This window comes from Pseudonaja textilis, chromosome 4 (assembly GCF_049901715.1).
Source record: "Pseudonaja textilis isolate UNSWEBS1 chromosome 4, rPseTex1.2, whole genome shotgun sequence".
NCBI classification, from domain to species: Eukaryota; Metazoa; Chordata; class Lepidosauria; order Squamata; family Elapidae; genus Pseudonaja; species Pseudonaja textilis.
This window is the reverse complement of record NC_141993.1, coordinates 131,033-143,799: the sequence shown is the minus strand read 5'-3', so window position 1 is coordinate 143,799 and position 12,767 is coordinate 131,033. Positions and strand designations below refer to the sequence as shown.

Sequence of the window (12,767 nt, the reverse complement as noted above, 5' to 3'; positions counted from 1 at the left end):
CTTGGAGGGAATTTGTAGTTATTTGTAGATTGAGCTTTTTTTTTTTACATTAAATACTCTTCCATGGACTTTTATGCCATTTTTTAAATCATTACTGGGAACTTACTTAATAATGGTATGCTTTCCTCACTGGATGGTCAGACTCTGACTGGTTCAGACACTTGAGCCTGTTGTCTATTGTACATATGCTGTTTACCAATGGTGGATATGGGCTTTCTGTCCCTCCGGTGGTTTGCTCCTATCTGATAACATCATGTACTTACCTTCAATGGGTATACAGTCTTGATACTAGCAAAACAGGAAGTACTAGGAATGATGAGAGCAGACAACTTTCAAATTTTGGGTCCTATTGAAGTGAGGTACCTCTACTACTGATGGTTTAGGGGTGGGGGTAAGGCTATGGTAGTATCTTGTCCTGAGGGAAGAGACAGATTGGATACGGTACGCTTGAGGTGAACCATAGTCTGTTGCTGATTTGCAAATATTAACAGGCTGCAGATTCTCTTCATCTTAGATATCTTACAATACCATTACCTCCTTTTTCTACTTCCAAATAGCTACTACCCTTGGGCTTTTTCCAAATGCCCTTTACATCCCCAGAAAAGACCTCAGAATACATATGCTTTGATCCAAACACAGATGAAACTAATGTATGGACATAAAAGATCACTCATGGAACCATTTTGCACATTTCTAATCAGGTCAGGCAAAATAGTTTTTAGTCCTTGTGATATCCTGTAAAGCAGGGATCCCCAACTCTCAAGCTGCAGATCAGTACCTGTCTACGGCTTGGGCCTCACAAGCGAGCAAAGCTTCATCTCTGCGTGCATGAAATCTAGGTAGCACATAAAACCATGATTTTTCCCCTTCACGGAACTGGTCCATGGTACCTAAAAGATTGGAAACCACCGTTCTGAAGTCAGAACTTGTATGATCCTCTCCAAAGAGAAACAATTTTATACCACCTGTTGTTAAATGCTTTAATTTTCCACAACGTATTGATTCTGATTAAATAAGAGAATGCCCCTCTGTCTATATGCTACACTGTTGATAATGAAACCAATTCAAGTTTATCACTTGGGTCCTATAACAGCAATTTTTTTTAAAAAAACACAAATTTAGCGGTAGTCAAATAAACCTAAGTTTTGTCACACACCAGGCTATCTTGTTTGGTGTTCTGTTGCAAAGCAGGCAAAGAACAAAACATAAGCATGCATGTTTATGGGTTGAAGAACTCTTATGTGTAGTTTTATGAAAAGGACTAGGGGGTGACATGATAGCAGTGTTTCAATATCTAAGGGGCTGCCACAAAGAGGAAATAACCTACTTTCCAACGCACCTGAAGACAGGATAAGCAACTGATGGAAACTAATCAAGGAGAGAACTAAGGAGAAATCAATCAGTGCCTCCAGAAGTTGTGGATGCTCTGGAAGTTTTTAAGAAGAGATTGGACAACCAGTTGCTAATGTTTGAGCAGGGCATTGGACTTACAAGACCATCAAGGTCCTTTTTAACTTCTTCCTTCCAGGGATTTCAAGATAGGTGATGCCTTTACACATTATTTCTGCAGACCTGAATTGAGTACGTCTGACAAGATCCAAATAAAGTTTGAACACATGTTCATCTTAAAACAATTGGGACACATGACCTAAGAAAATTTTCTCCATAATGTTAAAAAAAAGAGACTTTTACATGTATACATTATTCAACATTTTCATTCAAATATTTTTATTTTAGGCTTGAATTGTTTCACTGCAGTTTATAAATCTAAAAAAAATAAATATTTCACAGCTGAAAGTCACGTACTATTAATAACATGTAAACATTCAGGAACTTTAACCCCCCCCAGTAATTGCACCTGCTTGGTTCAAAGTCATCACTTCCAATGACCAAAGTCCTTTAAAAAACTTAAAAAAAAGTAATTTAACCAGAATTTTAAAGCTACTCCAATAATTGAAAGTAAGAAAGATAAAATCTTAGTTCTGTCCAAGGGAAAAAAGAACGTGTTGATAATTCTGAACTTATGCCAAACACCCGAGTATTATTTGGATCACCACAAATCAAATCTCAAAATTTAAGAAGCTGATTTTTCTTTCATACTTTTAATTAACAAATGACAACTGCATGGACATGTGAAGGAACTGCCAATGAAAATAGCATTGACATCCTCTTGATTGCTTTCATTATAAAAGCTAAACTAGTTGCAAGTTGATATGTAAATAAATGTAAATGTATATAAATTTTCCTCTGTTATGGTAAATCAGTGTCTTCACCAAACCCATCTCCAAACATGGATAAATATGTTGTACTTACTTTCTCTTCCTATTTATTTAACTTTGTTTATTTTAACAAAGCAGCCCCAATTCCATAAAGCAATAGATACTTTACTGCTGCTGGAGCATATTAAAAAAAAACTTAACAAAATGAAAATCTAATTTGACTTTCAGTGATTTGAAAAGAAAAACACATCTTTCACACACACAGCAACATTTTTGCAATATGTGAAGTACTAAAATTTAGTTATGAAACTTGTGTTTATTCCAACATTGCATTTTTATTGTTAAGATGGCAAAATGCAATTCGCATCAAGACAATCATTAATATAAGGATTTTTGGCTCCTGTGAAAGAATCAGATCACTGAACATAGTTTATGAACAAGCTTCTTATAATCACCACCACTTGGGTATCACTCATTTACACTGCAAAGCGGATCTAAGCATTGGCTTAATGTTCCCAATGAAATGATTGGATGGTGCTGAGTTTTTACATTATACTAAATTGAAGCCTTCGCAGTGATCGATTGCTTGGATCAACTTTGATCTGAGTATTTCTTTGTTGGTATATTTTGGAAGATCAAGGAGATTAAAACATGTATGAGATACTGGAAGATATTCATCTCCCCCTCCGGTTGGTTGGATAATAAGACTAAGGCTCTTCATTCCAAGTATAGGAATACGATCGCTCCCTGTCAAAAACACTAAAAAGAAAGAAAATGGAATAATCTAAGTCACATATCAAAAGTTTATCACAGAGTACCATTATGGGATATACAGGACTACTATATAAATAATTTTTGTTAACGTATTATGTTAAAATACTTTTGGCTAAATACATAATTATTTACGTTTGTGGAATCTATCAGGAAACCGATAGACAAGCTATTTAAACCTTTAAGAATTTAGTATTCAAGGAGTGAATCCTATCGGGTTAACCACAGGAAAGATTTTATTATCATAGTGCTGCCACCCATCACCCCAATATTTAACATCACATCCTCAAAACTCAGTGTTAGATCTAAAAAATAAGCTAAAGAAATACATCCCTCAGTTTAGGAGGAAAAAATGTTTGGACTTTTCCTAAGAGTAAAAAAAGAATGTTGTATTTTTTGTCAATTAAAAGGAATGCTTAATAAAGTTATGTTTAATAAAATAAGAGAATATTAAGGATTCCTAGAAAACTTAAAATAATAGTCTATAGTATTTGTTTGAAATATTCACTGTGTACTTTCCCGCTTCTCAGCTTTTTAAATATATATTTACTTATGTTTCCCACAACACATTCAACATTTTATAGGAAACATTGGCTCAGATTTTAAGGCAGACCCATATGTACTACCATCACAATATTTGCTGTAAGCTTCAGGCTGGTATGTTCTCTTCTCTAGTGTGAAGAGGTGAAAAAAATCCCTTTCTACCCAAAGTTATCTCCAATATTCCTGGAATTCTGGTTTATTTGAATTGTAGTTTGATAATAAACTCTGATCACTGACCCAGGCTTCTTTGAATGAAACATAAGACAATCCTCAAAAATACATAACCAGACATCCAATTCTACAGTAAGATTACCCACTCTTTACTTCTGCATATCTTATGCCAGGGACTGGGTCTGAGGGAGAAAGACTTTCCCATTCCAAGAGCAGAAATGGTTTTCATTAAAAAAAAAAAAAACCAACACCATTCAATTTATACAGCTGCCCACCTCACTTGCATGTGATTTTGGACAGTGTACACAGGACAGAAACAAAAAATTCAACCGTTAATTAAAAACCATTAAAAAGGAAGGTAAGCAAGTTGCCTGCCTTCTGGATTGTTAAAAGTAGAACTGAATAACTCTGGGTGGCTCTTGCTTATGTCGGAAAGAAGAATAAGGATAGATTTAGCATTATATACCAACTAGGACCCCAGCTAACAATGGTCAAGATGTACTCATTTTATGAAGATACTTACACAAAAACTGTTTCTTCTTTTCCAGTGATAACTCATGAAAAACTTCCCAGAACCATTTAATTGTTTGATGATCTGCCCAATATTCTCCTTTGTATTGAGTATTCTAAGGAGAGAAAAAAATCAAAACCATACTATTAAAGAATATTGCCTCTGGGATTCTTTCTTCCTTCTCCCCTGCAAATGGTAAACTATGTTAACCATCAGATAATGAAGTGCACACAAGGACACTGTAAAGAACTGTGCAATATGCATGCTTAAATAAGCTATTTAAAAACTTTAGCTACAATCTTCTATTAATGTAAGTGATATTTATCATGAGATGCCTGGGGAAATACGCAAAGGACTGCAGCATATACATGAATTTTCATTTCCACTATTTGAAAGTTTACCACCAATCATATTTAGTTTAATAAAGGTTCGATGTCTATAGTGAGTTTAGAGGTATTTTTTTAAAAAATTTCTTTTTGTAACAAACATTCTCTGTTACCAAAGGGCATAGGGAAGGACAAGAAATCTTGGAAAATAACCTTGGCAAACAGAAGGCTTAATTCCTGAACAGCAGTTAATTTCTGGCAGAGCCACATACCTTCTCTAGTTCTTTCCAGTCATAGTTTGTGTTCCCAATCACCATTGCTTGCAGTTCGTTAGGTTCAAACAGCTGAAGAACTTTACCACCACACACTTTGTGAAAGCCTTCATGGAATGCATCGTAGAGAGAAGCCACAGATTTATTGAAGATGTAGTCCACGTAGGCATCCACAAACTCTTGCCTAAAATCGGATTAAAAGAAAAGCCCTTTAGAAAGACCCAGTACATAATCCATTTAGCAATGGGAATTATCCTCATTTTATGACCATTTCTTCTTCCGTCAACAAAATATTCTACAAAATAATCTGTCAGGCAAAGGCTTATGATTCAGCTAAATCATGGACAGATATAGTTATGGAAGTGCCGTTTCTCCTCCTGACTCTAGAGCTTCATTTATAAAATACATTAAGCCTGAATATCCTGTTATATCTGGTTTAAAGTAGGTTAACTAAACATACCACTAGCTTCTTTAATGGCTTCATGCACATTACAGGATAGAGCACTGAATTAAGCACAGAAGGGAAAACTTGGCCTGTGCTCATTCCCAGCTTCATAAGCCACAGTTTAAATGAAATATATACTATTAAAACCTACCTGTTCTGTTTGACAACAGGGATATCAGCACCATTTGGAATTAGCTCTTTAACTTCTGTGGCACCAAAGTTTTCAACCGTAATCTGTTTAGGAGAGAACACAGTATCTTATTGTTTGCTGCAGAAGATTTCAACATTGTTTTTGTAAAGAGCATCATATCAAATGTAGTATGGCTATGTTACTTTTATCCTTCTCATCCGTTCCACTACTTTCTCTATTGGTATCGTTATTATGATTATCCTATGTTTTAATTACATATTATGTTATTATGAACATTATTATTTTGCTGTTTTGGCATGTACACTGAGAACTTATGCACCAGAGACAAATTTGCTTGATCGATAAAGTATTCTATTTGTAGAGTAATATTCATTCTACTTAAAATGAACTGAGACATGTGCTAACATATAATACTTACCGTAAAGTTGAGGCAGAAGGTATCTTCCACATTGTCTTCTGGATAATCTAGCAAGTGTTGCATACTCCTGGAAAATAAAATATTCTAATCTTTCATTTCAGCAACAGCAGAATTTAATTAGACTCTGCAAACTTGAAAGGTTTTGCTATCCTTCTACCAAAACTGAGAACAATGAATTACATCCACAAAACATTGCAATGCAGAATGGAAGCACTCTCAGCCCAGTTATCCCACATTTGTTCTTCCTTGAGATTTTCATGCTCCCCACCTCCTGAAATATTTTCTGCTTTTGCAAACTTAGCTAGTTCCCCACAAGTGCATGCTGCTTTGATAATTAGACTGAAATCACTCCATATGTACATATTTCATTTACAGTACTACAACAGTGCCTGTTCTAATTCCAGGCACCATTTTATAGAATGTGCCGGCATTCCAACATATGAATAATTCTCAACTATGCAAAAATTCATCTTGATGACACTATCTTAAGGCAAACCCTGTTACATTGCTTATTTTTATTTTGATGACCTTTATTCCAAAGTTTTAAAGGATGTGCTTTTAGATATGCACAAATAAAATTTCTCATTTTTAAAATGTTTTAACTTTAATTGAGTTATACTGTAATTCCAAATTAGGGAAAAGCAACAAAAATGCCAAGCAGATTTTATATGTTCATTCAGCATCTTATTCTGTCTTACAAAGTCTGCGCTTGACAACAGAGGAAAAAGTGTTTGCTCTTTCATCTATAAGTGTCCTCCTTTTCTTCTACCCAGATTGCAGAAAAATTATGAAGCCAGAAAACAGGCTGGTCAGATGAGAATAAATGATCTCAAATCAAAAATTGATAGCCGACTTCTTAGAATAGCCACCAAATGCTTCTCATCATCAGATTTGTGTTTTTAATCAAGAAATTAAATCAAAATTGATTAAATCACAAATGTGTGTGTATTAACACTCTAAGCAGTACAAAGTAAACAACATTTATACGTCATCTTCTGATTAACATTGCAGAACTTAATTCTTTTCACTAATGAAACAAGCCAAAGCTCTAATGAAACAAGCCAAAGCACAGGTAATTTAATATCTATATTATAATATCAACTACAATTGTGTTTACCTGCCAACATCAGGCATTAACTCTTTGAGGTCTTCCAGGGTAGGTTTCTTGTTCAGAAGCTTCTTGTATAAAGCCAGTGGAAAGTGAAGTTCTACAATAGTAAAATTATATATTGCTAGTCCGCAAACTACACCAATCAGATGAAACAAGTCACTGTCTTCAAAGGTCTGTGAACACAAACAAAAAGTAATTCAACAGAAAACAAAGCAAATAATGTTAAGATACATTGTTCCATATTATCTAAGTTCTACAAGTAATGTGTGTGTTCAATAAATGTTAAACCTCAAAATAAAATTTGAACCTTTTAGAAAGCCAAAATACTAAAAATTAACTCATCTGTTTCAGACTAGAGTCTATGTTATTGAAGATTCTTCTAACCAGCTACTTTCCTTCAGAAAAAAAAGAACAATTGTCTACTTTAACAATCCTCCCAAACTGATATTGATCACTATGTGGGTAGGAGTCAAATGTTGCCTGGCACAACATGAGATTGGTCAAAGAAAGAAGACGGAGAGTGTGCTTTGATACCCCAGAGTACTTCAAAGTGTAAATGGGATCCCCTCATACCCAAAGTATCAAATTAGCAATTTAAGGCTCCCATTGTACCTGGCATCCTTAAGAGGTCAATGCAACTCTGTGTACGATTCATCAGTTACACTGATATATCTTGCAACTTCTTCTATGCTGAAATACTTTGTCCATCATCCTTAGGCTCCAGTAACATCCTGTAAGTGTTACTGTAATCCAGAGCTGAGAAACCACTGGGCTCTGAAATTGCTGCTCAGGTTTTAAGGGTCACGCCTATACATAGATCATACACATATACAAGGGCCTGCACACATATGCTTATTAACACACACTCTCTAAGTACCACACAGTTCTTAATTCAGGGATACAATGCATCTCAGTCCTTTTTTCTACAAGTTGGTCCCTTGCAGCCTACCTGGGAGTAGGCGAAAGGGAGACTAGGCAAGACTCGTATGGACTATGTAAATGGCTCCCAAAGGCCATATACAATCATTTCTTCAATTCTAAACATTTTCTGAAGCAGGACTGGGGGATTATGACTGGGGGAAGGACCTTTTCCACATTGCCCTTCCATTGCAAAATTATCTTTCTAGAAGCTCATGTGGTGCCAGTTTTGATTCAACTATTTGCTTTTTTTTTTTGAAAGCTCTACTTGTTCCACGATTGTTCTTGCTTATCCTATTGTTTTTCATATAACGCTATTAACTGCATGTTAACTTTAATGGAAAAACAGCACATACGTTTTCCTAGAATAAAACAAATCACATCTTAGAAGTCTCATACCTAAGTACAAAACATAGATCCTCCTCCACCCCACTGCAAGAAAGTGCATAATCAGATATAGCTGCCAACCTAGAAAGGTGGGAAGACAACCCATCCAAGCTGAAGCTCAAAGCCAGGTGCAGAAATCCCATCATGAACCACAAGAGAACAGTTGATGTGAACTGGTATAAATCTTTTTTTAAAAAACCACACTTAGGGTCACTTTGCAAGGCAAACCAAAATCTATTCACTGCCACCAAACTAGCAAAAAAACCCAACCCTCATACAGACTACATACCTTATCTGAGAACCAGATCAGTCTTGAATCTTCATTGTATCTAAACATTCCATACTTGGGATCCAATAGTTCTCTCATAATAAGCAAAAAAAATTCTTTGCGGACTCCACCTGCATCAACAGCTTCTTCACCTACAAAAATAACCTAACATTGGCAATGAAGTTAGCGTGCTAAATTATAATTGTTACATTCAAGTACAGATTTGTTGCATGGATAACAGAATATATATATATTTTTAAACAGCAAATTCGCCATGGATCTCAAATTGCTCCTAATAATTTTGATATTCAAATACATTAATGAAACTCCAGTTTTTTAAAAAACATAAATAATTGTGATAGTATTTTTGAATGGCTGGGACTACTAGAATCCTTTATGGGCCAGCTGTTGTTCCGCTCAAAATTTTGGCATCCCAAAATGGGCATTCCCAAGAGGAATCCTTAGAAGGGAAAGAGCAGAGGAGGGAGAACCACAGTTGCAAGTTGATGTGTGTATCAAGAATTTTAAACATGCCAACATGACATACCTTGAGAGGTTTCTTGTAATCTACGTTTTTTGTTTTCCTTAGAACTTCCATGGCATCCCCCACAATATTTTCTCTGCGCACAATTAAGATCAGACATGGATTGACAGATTCAAATACTGGGAGAAAAATAGATGAGAAATTCTGTCTGTGAGCCTGGTCAACAGCCATCTGGGAAAAACCAAGTAAAAGCCTTAGGAGTAGCAGTTATGGTAGTGAACATGGGACGAAGACAGAGTTGACATTTAAGAAATTTCACAAGTAGTAAAATTATATTAATGGTGATTTCCAGCATTTGCCCCTTAGAGCAAAGTTTCTCTCCATTTTCTCTCCCCAGATGAACAAGCCCATTGTTCCTAACCAAGAAATTTCTTGCTGCCTAAAGCTTACTCTGACCTCATCAATGCTCCACAATAATGATGATGATGTTTCGGGGGTTGTTTGGCAACCGCAGTGACAGAAACACAGGATGTCAGAGAACTCAGCCAGAAGCCCAAAGACTCAAGTCTTCATCAACGTGACACCCAATTTTTTTTCCATTAAACTGCAATGTTCAGTATGACTAAAGGAATACTGTGAGAAAAACCATACTGGCTGCATTTCATTAACTTACGTTTTATAAATTTAAACTGCACTATGTTGAGTGTGTTTCAGCACACTATACGTTTCTCCAAGCTGGTGGCATGAAGCCAACAACACTGACTTACAAAATACTCTTGTCGTTGAAGACTCTGATTGCACAGAAGAGCTTGAGAATGTTTGGAGTTATCCTGGTATCCTGGTGTATACCATTTATATCTTACTAAAAATATTACATGGAAACTCAAGTGATTCAAACCATGATGAACAATGGAGCTCAGTGTTATGAACCTATCTGTTGGCAATTACAAGATATGGGATATTAGGATTGGAATGTAAAATGGGAAAGGGCATAAATCAATGAATGAAAGAAGGAATGAAACTAAATTAAAATGAAGAAATGAATAAAATACCTATGTATTTGTGAAACTCAGATAAACTAGCAAAGTAAAAATTAAGAGAAAGGGGAAAAATATAAAAGATTGCATTGAAGGTAGACTGTTCTTGTGGAATTCATCTGATAAACCCATATAGAACATAAACGAATAGATGACATTGTGAATGAAATGTTTAAAATGTATAATAGAAAGTAGAAACTGGTGTCATTTAAGCTGCTCGGGGTGCATAAAAATCTAGGGATTTATATCTGAGTGGATGGTAAATGGTGATAATGTAAGAACAAGGTCAGATGACTTGGGGTGGGGGATTAGCCAGAGTTGGTCCCGGGTGAGGCTGATTGGGGTGGTGGGGGAAGAGATCAAACCCACAGTCCCTTCTCGATAGTGTCCCTTAGGGCTTAGCACTCTCCCCAGACTATTTAACACCAACAAGAAGCATTTATATTTCCACTCCAGACTGACCAATGATGTTTCGGAGATTCTGTCTCAATGTCTGGAGGCCATACAGGGTTCAATGGGGAAGAAGGGATATCAGTTCAACCCTGGCAAAACTGAGTGGCTGTGAATTTTAGGGCTCTCCGGATCTAAGAATTTTCCATCCAATGAATGGAATTAATGTGCAACTTGTGGTCCTCCTGGACTCAAATAGCAGATGGTAGTCAAAACCAGGAGGGCTTTTGCACAACTTTGTGCACCAGCAGTGCCCCTTTACGGACTGGGACACACTGCTTTCCGTCACTCATATCTTAGTCACCTCCTGAATGGGTTACGTCAACATACTCTACATGCTGACAGTGATATTAGGAAGTGTTGTTGGGAATCTGAACAAGCTATACTTTTAAGGCAGATGATCCATGTAGGGAGCTAAGAATCTTCATGATTTAAAGAATATGAGATTGTGCATAGCAATTAGTGATTTAAATTGAAAATCAATGTATTAAAGATAGAGATAGTTGTGTTGGACAGGAAAATGAACTGAACAATTGAAAGTTACATATAAATGGTAAACTAGAACATCTGCATGCTGATAAAAAAAAAATGTAGTGAATCAGAATGAGAATAGAGCTGGAAGGGACTTTGCATCTTCTAGTCCACCCCCGTACTCAAGCAAGAGACCCTATACTTGTGATGGCGAACCTATGGCATACGTGCCACAGATGACACACAGAACCATTTGTGTGGGCACACAAGCCCCAGCCCAAATTAACTGCACTGTGCACGTGCATGCCTCCAAGCTGATTTTCGGCCAATTTGAGGCTGTTTTCACCCTTCCGGAGGTTTGGCGGAAGCCTCTGCAGTCTCGGGAGGCTGAAAAACTGGCCTTCCGGAAATACTGGAAGTGCCGAAATGGGCCCGTTTTCAGCCTCCTGAGGCTCCCGAGACTTTCCTCAAGCCTCCGGGAGGGTGAAAATGGCCACTCCTGGGCTCCAGAGGCCCTCCGGAGGTTGAAAACGGGAACTTCTAGTATTTCCGGAAGGCCCGTTTTTCGGCTTCCCTTAAGCCTCTGTGAGAGTGAAAGGGCTTCAAATAGGCTGAAAATCAGCTGGGAGGTGCGTGCATGCGCAGTGCAGGTAAGGGGGTGAGTCAGGGGTGTTGCATGCACATGTGCAGGGCACATTGCATTGTGAGGGCCGGCATGCATGTGCTTTCGGCACACCACAACAAAAAGGTTCGCCATCACTGCCCTACACCATTTCAGACAGTAATGGACAGTACATAATCTGCTGTAAGGAAGAGAATGACTGTCAAACATAGAATAGCTTTGCTATACAAAACAGAGGGAAACATAAAAGAAAGTGAATGCAGCAGAAATTGATTTTTCTGAAGGAACAAAAAGAGATAGGATTAAGAATGAATGAATGTGGACTTGAGATGGTTTGGTCAGACAGATGGAATCCATAAAGGATTAACTGCAAAGAAATACATGAAGGAGGAATGAATGTGCAAAGAAGAAGGCCCAAAAATCATGACTGCAGTTAATGAGATCCTCAGAAAGAGTGGTGAAAAGTTTATACAAAAAGGCAGTGTAAAAGCAGTTTACAGATTTTGTAGAAATAAAGATGTTGCAAGGATGGCAAAACATGGACGGATATAGTGCTGGTATAAACTAAAGTTATCAATATTTCTTCCCCCACCCCCCATATCTTGCCTTAATTTCTTTGGCTTATAATTTCTTACTTTTTTGGTATAATGTTCCTTATCCCAGAAAGGGAACAGTGTGATTGGTATGCATGAACTTACGACAATTGAATTACATAATATTTAGCTTTGATTCTGACTACACTAATATCTTTTCCCATTCTGAAAAGTGATAGCCACAGCAAGCTACTCAATGCCAAGGGTGATCCTCAGACAAAACCAGTGCCCAGAGTTTCCATTTTATAAGAAATTGGATTATAAAGCATCTTTCAAGTAATGAAGATGCAGGAAAAGTTAACTTATCCTGAATAGGCAAAGCACACACATTTTTAAGTCAAATTAATCAAGGAATAATCATACTTGCTTTGCACATTATTTTAAAAATAGTAAAGCCGTATTAATTTACCTGCATTTGCAGGACTGCATCTGTTTGCAAGAGTGTTGTCTTTGCCTGGGCGTCAAATACGAAGGGATAGGTGCAAATTGTAACTGGTCCATCTGACACCTAAAAAAAGAAAGGGGGGGGGGGAGAATTACTTGAAAAAAACTGAAAAAAAATTGTTTAATTTACGAACTAAAAGTTGACTACAACAAGA

At 36.8% G+C, this 12,767-nt stretch overlaps 1 protein-coding gene across 5 annotated transcripts in view; it reads right to left on the bottom strand.

Moving 5' to 3' along the window:
• Positions 1 to 2,534: 2,534 nt before the first annotated feature.
• HERC4 (HECT and RLD domain containing E3 ubiquitin protein ligase 4) overlaps positions 2,535 to 12,767 on the bottom strand; it is a 41,791-nt gene continuing 31,558 nt past the window's right edge. For all 5 annotated transcript variants that reach the window (XM_087932088.1, XM_087932089.1, XM_087932087.1 and 2 more), the window contains 9 exons: positions 12,578 to 12,676; positions 9,059 to 9,226; positions 8,533 to 8,676; positions 6,945 to 7,111; positions 5,828 to 5,894; positions 5,410 to 5,492; positions 4,814 to 4,997; positions 4,228 to 4,330; positions 2,535 to 2,978 (listed from right to left, as the gene is read on the bottom strand). In XM_087932088.1, the coding sequence (XP_087788214.1) occupies positions 2,770 to 2,978; positions 4,228 to 4,330; positions 4,814 to 4,997; positions 5,410 to 5,492; positions 5,828 to 5,894; positions 6,945 to 7,111; positions 8,533 to 8,676; positions 9,059 to 9,226; positions 12,578 to 12,676 (1,224 nt within the window). In that variant the 3' untranslated portion in view covers positions 2,535 to 2,769. The remainder of the gene's footprint in view (positions 2,979 to 4,227; positions 4,331 to 4,813; positions 4,998 to 5,409; positions 5,493 to 5,827; positions 5,895 to 6,944; positions 7,112 to 8,532; positions 8,677 to 9,058; positions 9,227 to 12,577; positions 12,677 to 12,767) is intronic.